A 19,295-nucleotide genomic window follows, 5' to 3' on the forward strand; every position below is an offset into this window, starting at 1 on the left:
TTTTTTTTATTTTATTTTTTTTTGCGGGTGGCAGTTAAACCAATTGGTAAATATATATACATAGTTAAATGTTGTTACCCACATACGAAAAACGAGCAGGCACCTGCTGCATATGCCACAACAGAAGAAAAAAAAAAAAGAGATGGACACTTTTACGGAGCGGAGGGACGCCTCGCCGGGGTCCGGGACCGAGGCTCCTTCCCCCGAGAGGGCCCCACCGGGAGCCGTAGCTGAGGCGATCCGCGAGAAGGGCCCGACGCACGTCCAGGGTCACTACCGCGCCCACCGCACCGACACCCCGCCTCGTCCGCTTTCGCCGCGGCCGGCGTCACGCGCAGCCCGCCACCCCCGTGGCCGGGGGCTCGTAACATGGGTCACTCCGCGCGCTCCGCCCGCGTAGCTTACCTGCTTGCTCGCAAAATGATTATTAGCATTCAGACAGGTTAAAATGTTGCTAAAACCATCACTTTTCTATCAGTCACAGTGACTTTTCAAAACAAAAATATTACAGCAAAAATCATATGGGTTGATTGACATGTTTATTCTGTAAGCTAACTTCAATAGTTTGAAATTATTTTGACAGTTAATGCCAGTTATCCTGTCAACCTTTCACAAGACTTCAATTTGTTAATTGAAAGTATAAATAGTATAAACACTTTTAACAGTGTGTCGTGCTGTGAAATACAGCCGACAGGATGGCGCACCAAACACAAAGCAAGGCCAAAGCGCATGCATGGTGCATGGTGCAGGAGAACAAAGGACTTCTTTCATTTAAGGTTTGTGATAAACCATCAAACTCATTCGTTAAAAGGACTCTATAGTAATATAAAGCGAATTTTTCTGGACATTATCATGCAAGAAAAGTTTATTTTTGGGATCGCGATCACCGCGTAATGATTTTTAAAGGTTGCATTACATTATTAACTGTCCCATGTGATCAGCCAGTGCGATTGGAAGTCCATGCTCAATTATTGCCTCCGTAAATAAAACTTCGGCATTTATCACATCCAAAGAATCTGTTTGGGTGACGAAAAACGTTGAAAGTTTTCCACTTGTATCGCTAGCAACGGCATTAGACTTGTGTTTTTTTGTCCCAACGTGGTCTTTTACATCGCTAATTCCTCCGTGTCCGATCGAAAAATCTTGTCTGCACAAGGTGCAATTCGCGTAGTTTTCACCCTTTTTTTAATTTTTTATTAATATTAGATATATAACAACGGGCGGATCGCGGGCGGATGCAGTTCTGATCAAACGTTACATCGGGTGGATGGCGGATGGTTGACGACTTTCTGCCGCGGTTGCGGATGAAATAAATTGCCTATCCGCGCATCTCTAACATCTATCCATCCATCCATCCAGGGCCTGCCCGTGGCATAGGCCGTATAGGCAAATGCTAAGGGCGCCGTCCATCAGGGGGCGCCACGCCAGTGCCACAAATGTTGGAGAGAAAAAAAAAAAAAAAAAGTTGGTACTATTATTTCTAAATACAAAAAATAATCCCACGTTAATTAAAATGCAAAGTAAAGCCTATTTAATAGAAATATTATTTGTTACAACATTACGCCCCCCCCCCCCCCTCCTCCCCCCGCACGGTGCGCCCCCTCCCTTCCCGTATCATGACTCTTTTTGGACGTCACCACATCAAAAAATCAACACAAGATGCCAAAACTGTCAGGTGCCCAGGGAAGAAAAAAGAGAAAAGAAGAGGAGGAGAAACGAGAAAAAGACAGAGGTAGCAGGTAGGTAACGTTAGCCTACATGAAATTATTTGTCTGTTACAGAATGTGATAGTAACCTGGCTTTTTAGCATTAAGCTAATGTTACATGAGTCGGCAATTGCTAATCAATAAATAGCTAGTTCTGTTTTAAAGTCGGGTTAATATTGTGGAGGGGGCTAAATTGTTATGGAAAATAATAATGTAATGTTAGGTAATTACAGTACTCCCGCCTTACATTCCTCAGGGACATTTGTATTAGATCTTTTAAGCAGGTGTTTTTTGTTTACGTTGTTATTGCCTTCTGGTTAGCTAATGTTTGCCCTGCAGGTAATAGTCACTTTTCCACCCCTTTATATATTAGGTATAGTTGTAAGTAAAAAAAAAAAAAAGTAAAAGACAAAGCTATTCGGTTTCTTGTGAGTATATACACTTCACTGCCGATGTGGGGGGGCGCCACCTAAAATCTTGCCTAGGGCGCCAGATTGGTTAGGGCCGGGCCTGCCCTGTAATGTGTGTCTGCTCTTGAATGGGATTGTGCAGAAAATCTTAATTTCCCCTCGGGGATTATAAAAGTATTTCTGATTCTGATTCTGATTGTGGATCACTAAAGTTTGTCTAAGTCTAAGTCTATACCTGTAGTTTGGGCAACACACCACTGTTGACTTCAGCTACTTATTTAAAATTGTCGAAAAATAGTCAAATATTTAACCTGAGAAATGCAAAGTTGTGCTCCACCGTTTGTTATATATGTCAGGTTCAAACACTGATGACATCTATTAAACAGACAAGAAGCAAGGGGAAGAAATAAGAGAAAAGAAGAGGAGTAGAAACGAGAAAAAGACAGAGGTAGCAGGTAGGTAACGTTAGCCTACATGAAATGATTTGTCTGTTACAGAATGTGATAGTAACCTGGCTTTTTAGCATTAAGCTAATGTTACATGAGTCGGCAATTGCTAATCAATAAATAGCTAGTTCTGTTTTAAAGTCGGGTTAATATTGTGGAGGGGGCTAAATTGTTATGGAAAATAACAATGTAACGTTAGGTAATTACAGTACTCCCACCTTACATTCCTCAGGGACATTTCTTTCTTTCTTTAGTTTATTTGGAACATGAACACACTGACATCATAATACATCACACAATTTCATATCATTTCATTTTACATCATGCCCGAAAAGGAGTAGGAAGAAGCAAAGCTTATTTAATCCTACCCCTTTCTCACTTCAAAGCGTTTACAAATATATAGAATCATTTACTGACCTTTTTATATGATAAAATAACATCTATGAATTAGTATACAACAGTTTTGTAATATGTAATTAATTCATTAATTCAGTCTGTGTTCTGTTCAGTATCTGTGTTGGCCCTGCGATGAGGTGGCGACTTGTCCAGGGTGTACCCCGCCTTCCGCCCGATTGTAGCTGAGATAGGCTCCAGCGCCCCCCCGCGACCCCAAAGGGAATAAGCGGTAGAAAATGGATGGATGGATGGATAATTCAGTCATTATTAACATACTGAGATGAAGAATATCTTATTTTCAATAAGGTTGAAAGTATTTCTCATAATTCTTCTTCTTTGTACTCTGTAAGCACTATTATTTTGAACAACCTCTTAAACTGGATCATATCAGTACAATTTTTAACTTCTTTACTTAATCCATTCCATCATTTAATTCCACATACTGATATGCTAAAAGTTCTAAGTGTTGTACGTGCATATAAATGTTTGTATTAGATCTTTCAAGCAGGTGTTTTTTGTTTACATTGTTATTGCCTTCTGGTTAGCTAATGTTTGCCCTGCAGGTAATCGTCACTTTTCCACCCCTTTATATATTAGGTATAGTTGTAAGTAAAAAAAAAAGGTCAAAGACAAAGCTATTCGGGTTCTTGTGAGTATATACACTTCACTGCCGATGTGGGGGGGCGCCACCTAAAATCTTGCCTAGGGCGCCAGATTGGTTAGGGCCGGGCCTGCATCCATCCATCCATTTTCTACCGCTTATTCCCTTTGGGGTCACGGGGGGCGCTGGAGCCTATCTCAGCTACAATCGGGCGGAAGGCGGGGTACACCCTGGACAAGTCGCCACCTCATCGCAGGGCCAACACAGATAGACAGACAACATTCACACTCACATCCACACACTAGGGCCAATTTAGTGTTGCCAATCAACTTATCCCCAGGTGCATGTCTTTGGAGGTGGGAGGAAGCCGGAGTAACCGGAGGGAACCCACGCAGTCACGGGGAGAACATGCAAACTCCACACAGAAAGATCCCGAGCCCGGGATTGAACCCAAGACTACTCAGGACCTTCGTATTGTGTATTGTACATCTAATTAACAATAATAACAATAAAACCAGATGAGTCAATTCCTGAAAGAATTGCGTGTGAATGCTCCAATGCTGAAATTGAACTAAAATCCTGGAATTTTTTTTTTTTTTTGTAGAATTGTTGTAGTAGAGCACACAATTCCCGAACAAGCTGAATATTTTGAAGTTGGAACAGTTGAAATCAGATGAAAAATGTGGGAGTTGTGGAACTTTGAAGAATGTCCTATCCATCCATCCATCCCATCCATCTTCTTCCGCTTATCCGAGGTCGGGTCGCGGGGGCAGCAGCCTAAGCAGGGAAGCCCAGACTTCCCTCTCCCCAGCCACTTCGTCCAGCTCCTCCCGGGGGATTCCGAGGTGTTCCCAGGCCAGCCGGGAGACATAGTCTTCCCAACGTGTCCTGGGTCTTCCCCGTGGCCTCCTACCGGTCGGACGTGCCCGAAACACCTCCCGAGGGAGGCGTTCGGGTGGCATCCTGCCCAGATGCCCGAACCACCTCATCTGGCTCCTCTCCATGTGGAGGAGCAGCGGCTTTACTTTGAGCTCCCCCCGGATGGCAGAGCTTCTCACCCTATCTCTAAGGGAGAGCCCCGCCACTCGGCGGAGGAAACTCATTTCGGCCGCTTGTACCCATGATCTTGTCCTTTCGGTCATGACCCAAAGCTCATGACCATAGGTGAGGATGGGAACGTAGATCGACTGGTAAATTGAGAGCTTTGCCTTCCGGCTCAGCTCCTTCTTCACCACAACGGATCGATACAGCGTCCGCATTACTGAAGACGCCGCACCGATCCACCTGTCGATCTCACCATCCACTCTTCCCTCACTTGTGAACAAGACTCCGAGGTACTTGAACTCCTCCACTTGGGGCAAGATCTCCTCCCCAACCCGGAGATGGCACTCCACCCTTTTCCGGGCGAGAACCATGGACTCGGACTTGGAGGTGCTTATTCTCATCCCAGTCGCTTCACACTCGGCTGCGAACCGATCCAGTGAGAGCTGAAGATCTTGGCCGGAGGAAGCCATCAGGACCACATCATCTGCAAAAAGCAGAGACTTAATCCTGCAGCCACCAAACCGGATCCCCTCAACGCCTTGACTGCGCATAGAAATTCTGTCCATAAAAGTTATGAACAGAATGGGTGACAAAGGGCAGCCTTGGCGGAGTCCAACCCTCACTGGAAACGTGTCCGACTTACTGCCGGCAATGCGGACCAAGCTCTGACACTGATCATACAGGGAGCGAACCGCCACAATAAGACAGTCCGTTACCCCATACTCTCTGAGCACTCCCCACAGGACTTCCCGGGGTACACGGTCGAATGCCTACTCCAAGTCCACAAAGCACATGTAGACTGGTTGAGAAAACTCCCATGCACCCTCAAGGACCCTGCCCAGAGTATAGAGCTGGTCCACAGTTCCACGACCAGGACGAAAACCACACTGTTCCTCCTGAATCCGAGGTTCGACTATCCGGCGTAGCCTCCTCTCCAGTACACCTGAATAGACCTTACCGGGAAGGCTGAGGAGTGTGATCCCACGATAGTTGGAACACACCCTCCGGTTCCCCTTCTTAAAGAGAGGAACCACCACCCCGGTCTGACAATCCAGTGGTACCGCCCCCGATGTCCACGCGATGTTGCAGAGTCTTGTCAACCAAGACAGCCCCACAACATCCAGAGCCTTAAGGAACTCCGGGCGGATCTCATCCACCCCCGGGGCCTTGCCACCGAGGAGCTTTTTAACTACCTCGGCAACCTCAGCCCCAGAAATAGGAGAGCCCACCACACACTCCCCAGGCACTGCTTCCTCATAGGAAGACGTGCTGGTAGGATTGAGGAGGTCTTCGAAGTATTCCCTCCACCGATCCACAACATCCGCAGTCGAGGTCAGCAGAACACCATCCTCACCATACACGGTGTTGATAGTGCACTGCTTCCCCTTCCTGAGGCGGCGGATGGTGGTCCAGAATTGCTTCGAAGCCGTCCGAGTTTTTGCCTCCGCGACCGCTGAAGCCGCACACCGCTTATATATATATATATATATATATATATATATATATATATATATATATATATATATATATATATATATATATATATATATATATATATATATACTGTATGTATGTATATATGTATGTATATATGTATGTATATATTTAGCCAATGTGGACCCCAAAAGGGACGTACATACAAGGGACTGTATATATATATATATATATATATATATATATATATATATATATATATATATATATATATATATATATATATATATATACAGCACAGGCCAAAAAGTTTGGACACGCCTTCTCAATCAATGCATTTTCTATATTTTCATGACTATTTACATTGTAGATTGTCACATCAAAACTCTGAATGAACACATGTGGAGTTATGTACTTAACAAAAAAAAGGTGAAATAACTGAAAACATGTTCTGTATTCTAGTTTCTTCAAAATAGCCACCATTTGCTCCGATTACTTACTTACAGCCTCTTGGCATTCTCTCCATGTGCTTCAAGCACACCTGTGAAGTGAAAACCATTTCATGTGACTACCTCTTGAAGCTCATGGAGAGAATGCCAAGAGTGTGCGAAAAAGTCATCGGCGCAAAAGTTAAAAGTTAAAGTAGCAATGATTGTCACACACACACACTGGGTGTGGTGAAATGTGTCATCTGCATTTGACCCATCCCCTTGTTCCAACCCTGGGAGGTGAGGGGAGCAGTGAGCAGCAGCGGTGGCCGCGCCCGGGAATAATTTTTGGTGATTTCAACCCTTGATGGTGAGTGCCAAGCAGGGAGGTAATGGCTCCCATTTGTATAGTCTTTGGTATGACTCGGCTGGGGTTTGAACTCACAACCTGCCAATCTCAGGGCGCACACTCTAACCACTAGGCCACTGAGTAGTATATCAAAATAGCCATCTATAAAGGGTGGCTATTTTGAAGAAACTAGAATACAAAACATTTTTTCAGTTATTTCACCTTTTTTTGATGTGACAATCTACAATGAAAATAGTCATGAAAATATAGAAAACACATTGAATGAGAAGGTGTGTAAAAAACTTACATATATATATATATATATATATATATATATATATATACAGTATATATATATATATACATACATACATACATACATACATATACATATACGTATATATATATATATATATATATATATATATATAAATATATATATATATATATATATACTAAAAGTATTTGGCCACCTGCCTTGACTCACATATGAACTTGAAGTGCCATCCCATTCCTAACCCATAGGGTTCATTATGACCTTTTGCAGCTATTACAGCTTCAACTCTTCTGGGAAGGCTGTCCACAAGGTTGTGGAGTGTGTTTATAGGAATTTTCCACCATTCTTCCAAAAGCGCATTGGTGAGGTCACACCAATGCGCAAGGCCTGGCTCTCAGTCTCCGTTCTAATTCATCCCAAAGGTGTTCTATCGGGTTCAGGTCAGGACTCTGTGCAGGCCAGTCAAGTTCATCCACACCAGACTCTGTCATCCATGTCTTTGTGGACCTTGCTTTGTGCACTGGTGCACAGTCATGTTGGAAGAGGATCCAAACTGTTCCCACAAGGTTGGGAGCATGGAATTGTCCAAAATGTTTTGGTATCCTGGAGCATTCAAAGTTAATTTCACTGGAAATAAAGAGCAAAGTCCAACTCCTGAAAAAACAACCCCACACCATAATTCCTCCTTCACCAAATTTCACACTCGGCACAATGCAGTCCAAAATGTAGCGTTCTCCTAGCAACCTCCAAACCCAGACTGGTCCATTAGATTGCCAGATGGAAAAGCGTGATTAATCAGTCCAGAGAAGGCGTCTCCACTGCTCTAGAGTCCAGTGGCGACGTGCTTTACACCACTGCATCCCACGCTTTGCATTGGACTTGGTGATGTATGGCTTAGATGCAGCTGCTCGGCCATGGAAACCCATTCCGTGAAGCTCTCTGCGTACTGTACGTGGGCTAATTGGAAGGTCACATGAAGCTTGGAGCTCTGTAGCAACTGACTGTGCAGAAAATCTTTGCACTACGCTGACCTCTCTGTCAGTTTACGTGGCCTACCACTCGGTGGCTGAGTTGCTGTTGTTCCCAAACGTTTCCATTTTCTTATAATAAAGCCGAGAGTTGACTTTGGAATATTTAGGAGCGAGGAAATTTCACGTTTCTGTGGTGTATCCGTCATACAGTGCTCAATACCGGGGTAAAGCGGAATATAAAATCCCCTGACGAGCAGGGAAACCTGCAAAACAGGCTTGTCGGGATGATATAGCTGCTGTGTTTTTTTCCTGACCTAACGTATATATATATATATATATATATATATATATATATATATATATATATATATATAAAATTATTGCATTTATTTCAAAGGTGCATCAAAAGGCTGATGGAAGAAATGTGAACGGGGGAATAGTTGCAGACGTTGAGTTGGTCATGGTCTATAAAGAGGATGTTATGGGGAGTGTAAAATGATCAAGTCTGACATTAAGTTAGTTGTCATGACTGACTCACAGGGACTGATCCAGTAAGTGGTTTTAAAGCACCAAGTACCTGTCAGCACAAGTTAAACAGTTGCCATAGAGACAAGCACAGGTGTCTTACTTACATTGCTCACTTACAGTCTGAATAGAGAGTTATTGGCTTGACGCTCCCTAATGATAACCTTCCTGTTGCTTCCATTAAGGACATTTCATTTTATTGTCAGTCAAATGGGTGGAAAGAAGGTTTGGGTGAGGCTTTCTGCATGTTTCAACAAGTCAAACATAATCATTCATATATATATATATATATATATATGTATACGGATCACGATTGAAGCCAACAAGCAAACCGTCAACTTCCTTGACGTCACTTTCAACCTGAGAAATAACAGCTACCAACCATTCACGAAATCCAACACAACACTCCAATACGTGCACCATGACAGCAACCACCCACCCACCACCACGAAAAGAATACCTACCGGAATTAATAAAAGGCTATCGATGCTGTCATCTAGCGAAGCTGAATTTGACCAAGCAACCCCCCCGTACCAAAAAGCCCTTGATGAAAGCGGATACAATTTCACCCTCACCTATGAACCCACGCCAGGGAACCAACCAAAAAAGAACAGAAAACGAAACAACATCATCTGGTACAACCCCCCATACAGCAAAAACGTCTCAACGAACATTGGACACAAATTCCTCAGTCTGATTGACAAACACTTCCCCAAAAGCAACACCCTAAGAAAAGTATTCAACAAGAACAACATTAAATTGAGCTACAGCTGTATGAACAATATACGACAAATTATCTCAAACCAAAACAAAACAATTGCAAATGAGCCGTCGGCCCCCGGACAGAGCGACCCCAAAACCAACAAAGGCTGCAACTGCCGCAAGAAACCTGATTGCCCTCTCAACGGTGGGTGCTTACAAACATCAGTTGTTTACCAATCTAAGGTAACACGCAAGGACATTAACACATCCGACACATATGTAGGATTAACCGAGGGAGAATTCAAAACCAGATGGAACAATCACAAGGCTTCTTTCAGGAACCAAAACCTGCGAAATACCACAGAACTCAGCAAACACATTTGGGACCTCAAAGACAATAATGTTGAACATTCAATAACATGGCAAATTCTTGCATCCAGCACACCTTACAATAGTGGTAATAAAAGATGCAACCTATGCTTGAAAGAGAAACTGTTTATTATTTACCGTCCAGACCTGTCATCCCTCAACAAGCGCAGCGAAATTGTATCAGCATGCCGCCACAGACGGAAACACCTCCTAGGTAACACATGAGCCAATCACCACGCCCCTACGCCAGCCAGTACCCACCCACTCTGTGCCCTATATAAACCATGGTATGTGAATGCTTCCATTAAAATCTCCTGATGATTGAGGGAACCCCTCATGAAACAGGCCTGTAGAGATGAAATAGTCTTGTGATTTTTTTCCCACACATACATATATTGCGCTCTACTACGGTATCGAGCACTATTTTTTGGATAACCTTATTAAGACATATATATATATATATATATATATATATATATATATATATATATATATACAGTCGCGATCAAAAATTTACATACACTTGTAAAGAACATCATGTCATGGCTGTCTTGAGTTTCCAATCATTTCTACAACTCTTATTTTTTTGTGATGTAGTGATTGGAGCACATACTTGTTGGTCACAAAAAACATTCATGAAGTTTGCTTCTTTTATGAATTTATTATGGCTCTACTGAAAATGTGAGCAAATGTGCTGGGTCAAAAGTATACGTACAGTAGAGATGCGCGGATAGGCAATTATTTCATCCGCAACCGCATCACAAAAGTCGTCAACCATCCGCATCCACCCGAACTAACATTTAATCAAAACCGCACCCGCCCGCCATCCGCCCGTTGTTATATATCTAATATAGACGATGCAAGGCATTAGTGAGGTTATAAAGCTTTTGCCTGTTAAAGAAAGGAGACTGATCCAATGGAGCAGAGACATTCAATGCGTGCCACGCTGTCACGGCCCAGACGCACACCAGTGCGCAATCATCTGGGAGCCGCGCTGAGCGCACCTCCAAGCGCGTGGAGGTGCATCGCTTATCAAAGCTTGTCTTATCGCATCCCTCACACCCGCGGCGGCTCCACCCGGGCTCGCGCCCGAGGCTTCAGCGCGCAGCGCGGCGGCCATCCTACTCGTCGCGGCAGATATATAGACGATGCAAGGCATTAGTGAGGTTATAAAGCTTTTGCCTGTTAAAGAAAGGAGACTGATCCAATGCAGCAGAGACATTCAATGCGTGCCACGCTGTCACGGCCCAGACGCACACCAGTGCGCAATCATCTGGGAGCCGCGCTGAGCGCACCTCCAAGCGCGTGGAGGTGCATCGCTTATCAAAGCTTGTCTTATCGCATCCCTCACACCCGCGGCGGCTCCATCCGGGCTCGCGCCCGAGGCTTCAGCGCGCACCGCGGCGGCCATCCTACTCGTCGCGGCCTAGCCCTCGCGGCTCTCGCTGCCGGCGACGGCCGGGTATGGGCCCGACGCTCCAGCGCCATCCATTTTCAGGGCTAGTTGATTCGGCAGGTGGATTGTTACACACTCCTTAGCGGGTTCCGACTTCCATGGCCACCGTCCTGCTGTCTATATCAACCAACACCTTTTCTGGGGTCTGATGAGCGTCGGCATCGGGCGCCTTAACCCGGCGTTCGGTTCATCCCGCAGCGCCAGTTCTGCTTACCAAAAGTGGCCCACTCGGCTCATCAGGGTGAGCCCCACCCCTTTCGTGAGCGCACTGCGCGCGGAGTGACCCCTGTTACGAGCCCCCGGCCACGGGGGTGGCGGGCAGGTAAGCTGCTTACCTGCTGCGCGTGACGCCGGCCGCGGCGAAGGCGGACGAGGCGGGGTGTCGGTGCGGTGGGCGCGGTGGTGACCCTGGACGTGCGTCGGGCCCTTCTCGCGGATCACCTCAGCTACGGCTCCCGGTGGGGCCCTCTCGGGGGAAGGGGCCTCGGTCCCGGACCCCGGCGAGGCGTCCCTTCTCCGCTCCGTAAAAGTGTCCATCTCTTTTTTTTTTTTTCTTCTGTTGTGGCATATGCTGCAGGTGCCTGCTCGTTTTTCGTATGTGGGTAACAACATTTAACTATGTATATATATTTCCGAATTGGTTTAACTGCCACCCGCCTGAATCTATTTAAAATCTAATTTTTTTTTATTTCAACCGCCCGACCCGACCCGCGGATAAAATCTAATTTTTTTTTATTTCAACCGCCCGATCCGCGGATAATCCGCGGACTCCGCGGTTGTGTCCGCAAACCGCGCATCTCTAACATACAGCAATGTTAATATTTGCTTACATGTCCCTTGGCAAGTTTACCTGCAATAAGGCGCTTTTGGTAGCCATCCACAAGCTTCTGCTTGAATTGTTGACCACTCCTCTTGACAAAATTGGTGCAGTTCAGCTAAATTTGTTAGTTTTCTGACATGGACTTGTTTCTTCAGCATCTGACCACAGAACTTTCCTCCAGAAGGTCTTATCTTTGTCCATGTGATGTCAGATGAAACAAAAATGGAGCTGTTTGGCCACAATACCCAGCAATATGTTTGGAGGAGAAAAGGTGAGGCCTTTAATCCCAGGAACACCATTCCTACCGTCAAGCATGGTGGTGGTAGTATTATGCTCTGGGCCTGTTTTGCTGCCAATGGAACTGGTGCTTTACAGAGAGTAAATGGGACAATGAAAAAGGAGGATTACCTCCAAATTCTTTAGGGCAACCTAAAATCCTAAAACCTAAAATTGGGTCTTAAGCGCAGTTGGGTGTTCCAACAGGACAATGACCCCAAACACACATCAAAAGTGGTAAAGGAATGGTTAAATCAGGCTAGAATGAAGGTTTTAGAATGGCCTTCCAAAAGTCCTGAATCAAATGTGTGGACAATGCTATAGCTATGAGGTTTTTTCTTGGCCTCAGCTTAGACTGATTTTTTTTTTATCCCCCCCCCAGCTTTTACCTGTTTCGCATCTTTATTGTAAGAGGCGCCGGAGGTTGGCAGACCCGTCAGCGATCCTGTTCTGTCTCATTTTTGGTGATTTAACCCCCAATTCCAACCCTTGATGCTGGGTGCCAATGCTCCCATTTTTAAAGTCTTTGGTATGACTCGGCCGGGGTTTAAACTCACGACCTACCCATCTCAGGGCGGACACTCTAACCACTAGGCCACTGAGCTGGTGGCCTTGGGAATTTCTGATTCTGATTCTGATTTCAGGCAAATGATGCACTTTAAATATTTTCTGTCACAGGCTAAAAAGACAATGTTAAGAAAGTACAAACCCCGTTTCCATATGAGTTGGGAAATTGTGTTAGATGTAAATATAAACGGAATACAATGATTTGCAAATCCTTTTCAACCCATATTCAGTTGAATATGCTACAAAGACAACATATTTGATGTTCAAACTCATAAACATTTTTTTTTTTTTGCAAATAATCATTAACTTTAGAATTTGATGCCAGCAACACGTGCCAAAGAAGTTGGGAAAGGTGGCAATAAATACTGATAAAGTTGAGGAATGCTCATCAAACACTTATTTGGAACATCCCACAGGTGTGCGGGCTAATTGGGAACAGGTGGGTGCCATGATTGGGTATAAAAACAGCTTCCCAAAAAATGCTCAGTCTTTCACAAGAAAGGATGGGGCGAGGTACACCCCTTTGTCCACGAGTGCGTGAGCAAATAGTCAAACAGTTTAAGAACAACGTTTCTCAAAGTGCAATTGCAAGAAATTTAGGGATTTCAACATCTACGCTCCATAATATCATCAAAAGGTTCAGAGAATCTGGAGAAATCACTCCACGTAAGCGGCATTGAATGACCGTGACCTTCGATCCCTCAGACGGCACTGTATCAAAAACCGACATCAATCTCTAAAGGATATCACCACATGGGCTCAGGAACACTTCAGAAAACCACTGTCACTAAATACAGTTGGTTGCTACACCTGTAAGTGCAAGTTAAAGCTCTACTATGCAAAGCCAAAGCCATTTATCAACAACACCCAGAAACGCCGCCGGCTTCTCTGGGCCCGAGATCATCTAAGATGGACTCATGCAAAGTGGAAAAGTGTTCTGTGGTCTGACGAGTCCACATTTCAAATTGTTTTTGGAATTATTCGACATCGTGTCATCCGGACCAAAGGGGAAGCGAACCATCCAGACTGTAATCGACGCAAAGTGTAAAAGGCAGCATGTGTGATGGTATGGGGGTGCATTAGTGCCCAAGACATGGGTAACTTACACATCTGTGAAGGCACCATTAATGCTGAAAGGTACATACAGGTTTTGGAACAACATATGCTGCCATCTAAGCGCCGTCTTTTTCATGGACGCCCCTGCTTATTTCAGCAAGACAAAGCCAAGCCACATTCAGCACGTGTTACAGCAGCGTGGCTTCGTAAAAAAAAAGAGTGCGGGTACATTCCTGGCCCGCCTGCAGTCCAGACCTGTCTCTTATCGAAAATGTGTGGCGCATTATGAAGCGTAAAATACGACAGCGGAGACCCCCGGACTGTTGAACGACTGAAGCTCTACATAAAACAAGAATGGGAAAGAATTCCACTTTCAAAGCTTCAACAATTAGTTCCCTCAGTTCCCAAACGTTTACTGAGTGTTGTTAAAAGAAAAGGTGATGTAACACAGTGGTGAACATGCCCTTTCCCAACTACTTTGGCATGTGTTGCAGCCATGAAATTCTAAGTTAATTATTATTTGCAAAAAAAAAAAAAAAAGTTTATGAGTTTGAACATCAAATATGTTGTCTTTGTAGTGCATTCAATTGAATATGGGTTGAAAAGGATTTGCAAATCATTGTATTCCTCAGCCTTCCCGGTAAGGTCTATTCAGGTGTACTGGAGAGGAGGCTACGCCGGATAGTCGAACCTCGGATTCAGGAGGAACAGTGTGGTTTTGGTCCTGGTCGTGGAACTGTGGACCAGCTCTATACTCTCGGCAGGGTCCTTGAGGGTGCATGGGAGTTTGCCCAACCAGTCTACATGTGCTTTGTGGACTTGGAGAAGGCATTTGACCGTGTCCCTCGGGAGGTCCTGTGGGGAGTGCTCAGAGAGTATGGGGTAACGGACTGTCTGATTGTGGCGGTCCACTCCCTGTATGATCAGTGTCAGAGCTTGGTCCGCATTGCCGGCAGTAAGTCGGACACGTTTCCAGTGAGGGTTGGACTCCGCCAAGGCTGCCCTTTGTCACCCATTCTGTTCATAACTTTTATGGACAGAATTTCTAGGCGCAGTCAAGGCGTTGAGGGGATCTGGTTTGGTGGCTGCAGGATTAGGTCTCTGCTTTTTGCAGATGATGTGGTCCTGATGGCTTCATCTGGCCAGGATCTTCAGCTCTCACTGGATCGGTTCGCAGCCGAGTGTGAAGCGACTGGGATGAGAATCAGCACCTCCAAGTCCGAGTCCATGGTTCTCGCCCGGAAAAGGGTGGAGTGCCATCTCCGGGTTGGGGAGGAGACCCTGCCCCAAGTGGAGGAGTTCAAGTACCTCGGAGTCTTGTTCACGAGTGAGGGAAAAGTGGATGGTGAGATCGACAGGCGGATCGGTGCGGCATCTTCAGTAATGCGGACGCTGTATCGATCCGTTGTGGTGAAGAAGGAGCTGAGCCGGAAGGCAAAGCTCTCAATTTACCGGTCGATCTACGTTCCCATCCTCACCTATGGTCATGAGCTTTGGGTTATGACCGAAAGGACAAGATCACGGGTACAAGCGGCCGAAATGAGTTTCCTCCGCCGGGTGGCGGGGCTCTCCCTTAGAGATAGGGTGAGAAGCTCTGTCATCCGAGAGGAGCTCAAAGTAAAGCCGCTGCTCCTCCACATGGAGAGGAGCCAGATGAGGTGGTTCGGGCATCTGGTCAGGATGCCACCCGAACGCCTCCCTCGGGAGGTGTTTAGGGCACGTCCAACCGGTAGGAGGCCACGGGGAAGACCCAGGACACGTTGGGAAGACTATGTCTCCCGGCTGGCCTGGGAACGCCTCGGGATCCCCCGGGAAGAGCTGGACGAAGTGGCTGGGGAGAGGAAAGTCTGGGCTTCCCTGCTTAGGCTGCTGCCCCCGCGACCCGACCTCGGATAAGCGGAAGAAGATGGATGGATGGATGGATGGATGTATTCCATTTATATTTACATCTAAGACAATTTCCCAACTCATATGGAAACGGGGTTTGTATATTCTTTTATTTTGTTTGGTTTTCTTTAATGTTAATAGGGATACAATGTTACACAGAGGTGTGCTTACGTGATACTATTTATAGTCGCGGCGGTGAGTGGGGCGGGGCGCAAAATGCTTTCTTCTTCAAAGAAGGGCGTAGCAGAAAATAACTGAGAAGCATTGCTATGGAACAGACCTGGGCAATTATAAAACCTCACAATAATGTCTGATTGAATGCTAAAAACATTATGACGGGAATGGAATTAAAAAAAAAAAGTTTACCGAATGAGACACCCAGAATGTACACGACAATAAAGAATCTATGAACGATAAAACACTGAATATTGACAACATTTTAATGTCACACCCCCTCTCTGATATATTTGATGTATCACTAAGCTTTAGAACTTGGTTGTAAAAATCTCCTTCCTCGTCGGTCCCTGGTAACACTGTGTGGAAACGCTCCCCACCCACACTGCTTGGTGCCTCGTCTGACCTGCTGTGACTTAGATTACCATAGTAACAAGTAGGGTTGTAAGGTATACTGGTATTAGTATAGTACCGCGATACTAATGAATCATATTCGGTACTATACCGCCTCTGAAAAGTACCGGTAATGACCAATGTATTTAGGCCCTCGACATTGATTTAAAGCACTGACAGGCCTCGGTTTTTGACGGTCGGGATGACTGCCCGTCCGCCGGTCCTAAGCCTGCTGGCTCGACGTTTGGTTGGCGACATTGGTTTCACAAGTTGGTATTGCACCACATCTTGTTACTTAAAGAGGAGGCCACGTGGAGGCTGCCGTCTTCTTCCTCCACCTAGGACCAGAGATGCGGGTATGGCTACGCTACACCGAGTTGGACATCTGACGTTACACGAAAGAAGAAAGTATTGAGGAAAGGCTGTGAATATGTATGTATATGTGCTTCTTTTTTAGTTGAAATACATTTGCAAAAAAAACCTTCACATTGTCATTATGAGGTATTTGTCTGTAGAATTATGAGAACAAAAATGGATGTATTCCATTTTGGAATAAGGCTGTAACGCAGGGGTCGGCAACCTTTACAAGTCAAAGAGCCATTTTGACCAGTTTCACAAATTATAGAAAACAATGGGAGCCGCAATAATTTTTGGAATTTTAAATGAAATAACACTCCCTTTTTTTTTGCTTTGTGCTATGTACAAACCAGGTGTCTCAGACACGCTGCCTACACCTTTATGTGGAATTTTTGAGCTGGTGTGGCACACGGGTTTTAGATGAATAGCGCTTGTCAGCGTCATGCGTGCCTTGATGGTAGAGCATATAGCGCCCACTACAATCAGCGTGCCTGATCAACCACGTAGGTGACAGCAATGCATACTTGGTCAACAACCACACAGGTTACACTGACGGTGGCGGTATAAAAAAAAATGTAACACTCTTACTAATAATGCGCCACACTGTGAACCCACACCAAACAAGAATGACAAACACATTTCGGGAGAACATCTGCACCGTAACACAACATAAACACAACAGGACAAATACCCAGAATCCCATGCAGCCCTAACTCTTCCCCGGGATACATTATACACCCCCGCTACCAAACCCCGCCCACCTCAACCGACGCACAGAGAGGGGGGTGTTGATGTGTGAGGGAGCAGGGTTGGGGTGGGGTTTGGTGGTAGCAGGGGTGTATAATGTACCCCGGAAGAGTCAGGGCTGCATGGGATTCTGGGTGTTTGTTCTGTTGTGTTTATGTTGTGTTAAGGTGCAGATGTTCTCCCGAAATGTGTTGGTCATTCTTGTTTGGTTTTGGTTCAAAGTGTGGCGCATTATTAGTAAGAGTGTTAAAGTTGTTTTATATAGTCACTGTCAGTGTAACCTGTGTGGCTGTTGACCAAGTATGCCTTGCTGTCACGTACGTGTGCAAGCAGAAGATGTATATTGTATAACAAGTGTTGAGCTGGCACGCTGTTAATACAGATTGTAGAGGGCGCCAAATGTTGTACCATCATGGCACGCCCTTATTATAGCTGTAAGGGTGAAAATCGGTGAATATTAATCCCGGGAGTTTTCTGCGAGAGGCACTGAAATCCGGAAGTCTCACGGGAAAATTGGGGGGTTCAGCAAGTAAGCTGCTGAGCCGCATCAGAGTGATCAAAGAGCCGCAGGTTGCCGACCCCTGCTGTAACGTAACAAAAATGTGGAAGAAGTGAAACGCCGTGAATACTTTCCGGACGCACCGTATGTAACATGGCAAACTAAACTAAGCTTAAAAAAAACATATGCGACGGTGACGTAATTACCCCAAACGTGTCTTCTTGACGGTGCTGTCTCCAGTTGTGTCCCGTGTCGCTAAACATCAACAGGTAGGCCGTCAGCCAATCAGAGCTGCCGTAACGTCCCTGCGTGGCGGCAGCTGCGATTAGGGTCCTCTTACCCAGGTCCACCTCCAGCCATTGGTGTCTGTCTGAGATGAAAGGAGACCAACCTCCAGCTCCTGCAAAGAGGAAGTACGTATGACTTACCCTCATAAAATACTGCATGTGATAATACACAAATAAAACATATGTAGTAAATATACACATTTCACTAAATTTTTTAAAAACTATTTCAAATCATTGCTGTTTGTTTGGGTAATATGTTTCTACACGTAGGACTATCACACAACAACTGGCGAGTACAAACCGACTGTTTTGTTTCTTAGAATTGTTTCACTTTGTCATGACTTGGTCCTTGTCATGTCTGTGTAATCATGTTTTGTTTTAAGTCATGTTTTGTTTAGTTTCTGGCTTTTCACTCCCTTGTCTTGTTTGCATGATTACCCATTAGTTTCACCTGTTCCACGTTTGGACTCATTGTGCACTCTTGTTTGTCACCGTAGCAACCATTAGTTTTCACCTGTCACGTCACGCACCTGTTTCACGTTTTGAGTCACGCACCTGCTTTCACTAATCATGTCCATAGTATTTAAGTTCATTCATTTTCTGTTGTTCGTCCTGACGACATCCCCGCATTTATGCTCCTGCACACTCTCCACACCCTGATGACCCTTGCTACTCTTTTTTTCATGCCGGTTCCATGCCAAGTAAGTTTTTGTTTATTAAGCCACAGTTAGTGTTTTGTTTAATTGTTCATAGTTTCTTGTGTTTATAGTCTAGTTTTGTACCTCCGCCCCTGTGCGCGCTTTTCGTTTATTCCTTTTTTGATAGTTTAAATAAATCATGTACCCACCTTCAAGCCTTGACCAGTCCAGTTCATTTGCACCACGGGAGAACAAACCAAGCCACAGTCCTAGTCATGACAGTCCTGGGGTTTAGTTTTTCTAGAAGGCAACGGAAAGTTGGCTCGGGCGAAACGGGAATGAGAGTACATAATTTATTTTTTACACTAATAAAGGACAAAAAAAAGAGTACAAACGAAACAGCACAGTGGCGGAGAACAGTGGCGGAGAACAAACTATGAAACCAAAAGACTATAGCATTAATAAACAAAAACTTACTTG

General features: G+C 45.0%; 1 protein-coding gene across 1 annotated transcript in view; it reads right to left on the reverse strand.

Moving 5' to 3' along the window:
- The window catches only part of LOC133616345 (contactin-associated protein-like 4), a 306,751-nt gene that overhangs the window by 206,435 nt on the left and 81,021 nt on the right, over window positions 1–19,295 (reverse strand). Inside the window, exon 3 of the mRNA XM_061975492.1 lies at window positions 18,097–18,290. Coding sequence (XP_061831476.1) covers window positions 18,097–18,290 — 194 coding nt within the window. The remainder of the gene's footprint in view (window positions 1–18,096; window positions 18,291–19,295) is intronic.

Source organism: Nerophis lumbriciformis, linkage group LG14 (genome assembly GCF_033978685.3).
Source record: "Nerophis lumbriciformis linkage group LG14, RoL_Nlum_v2.1, whole genome shotgun sequence".
NCBI lineage: Eukaryota > Metazoa > Chordata > Actinopteri > Syngnathiformes > Syngnathidae > Nerophis > Nerophis lumbriciformis.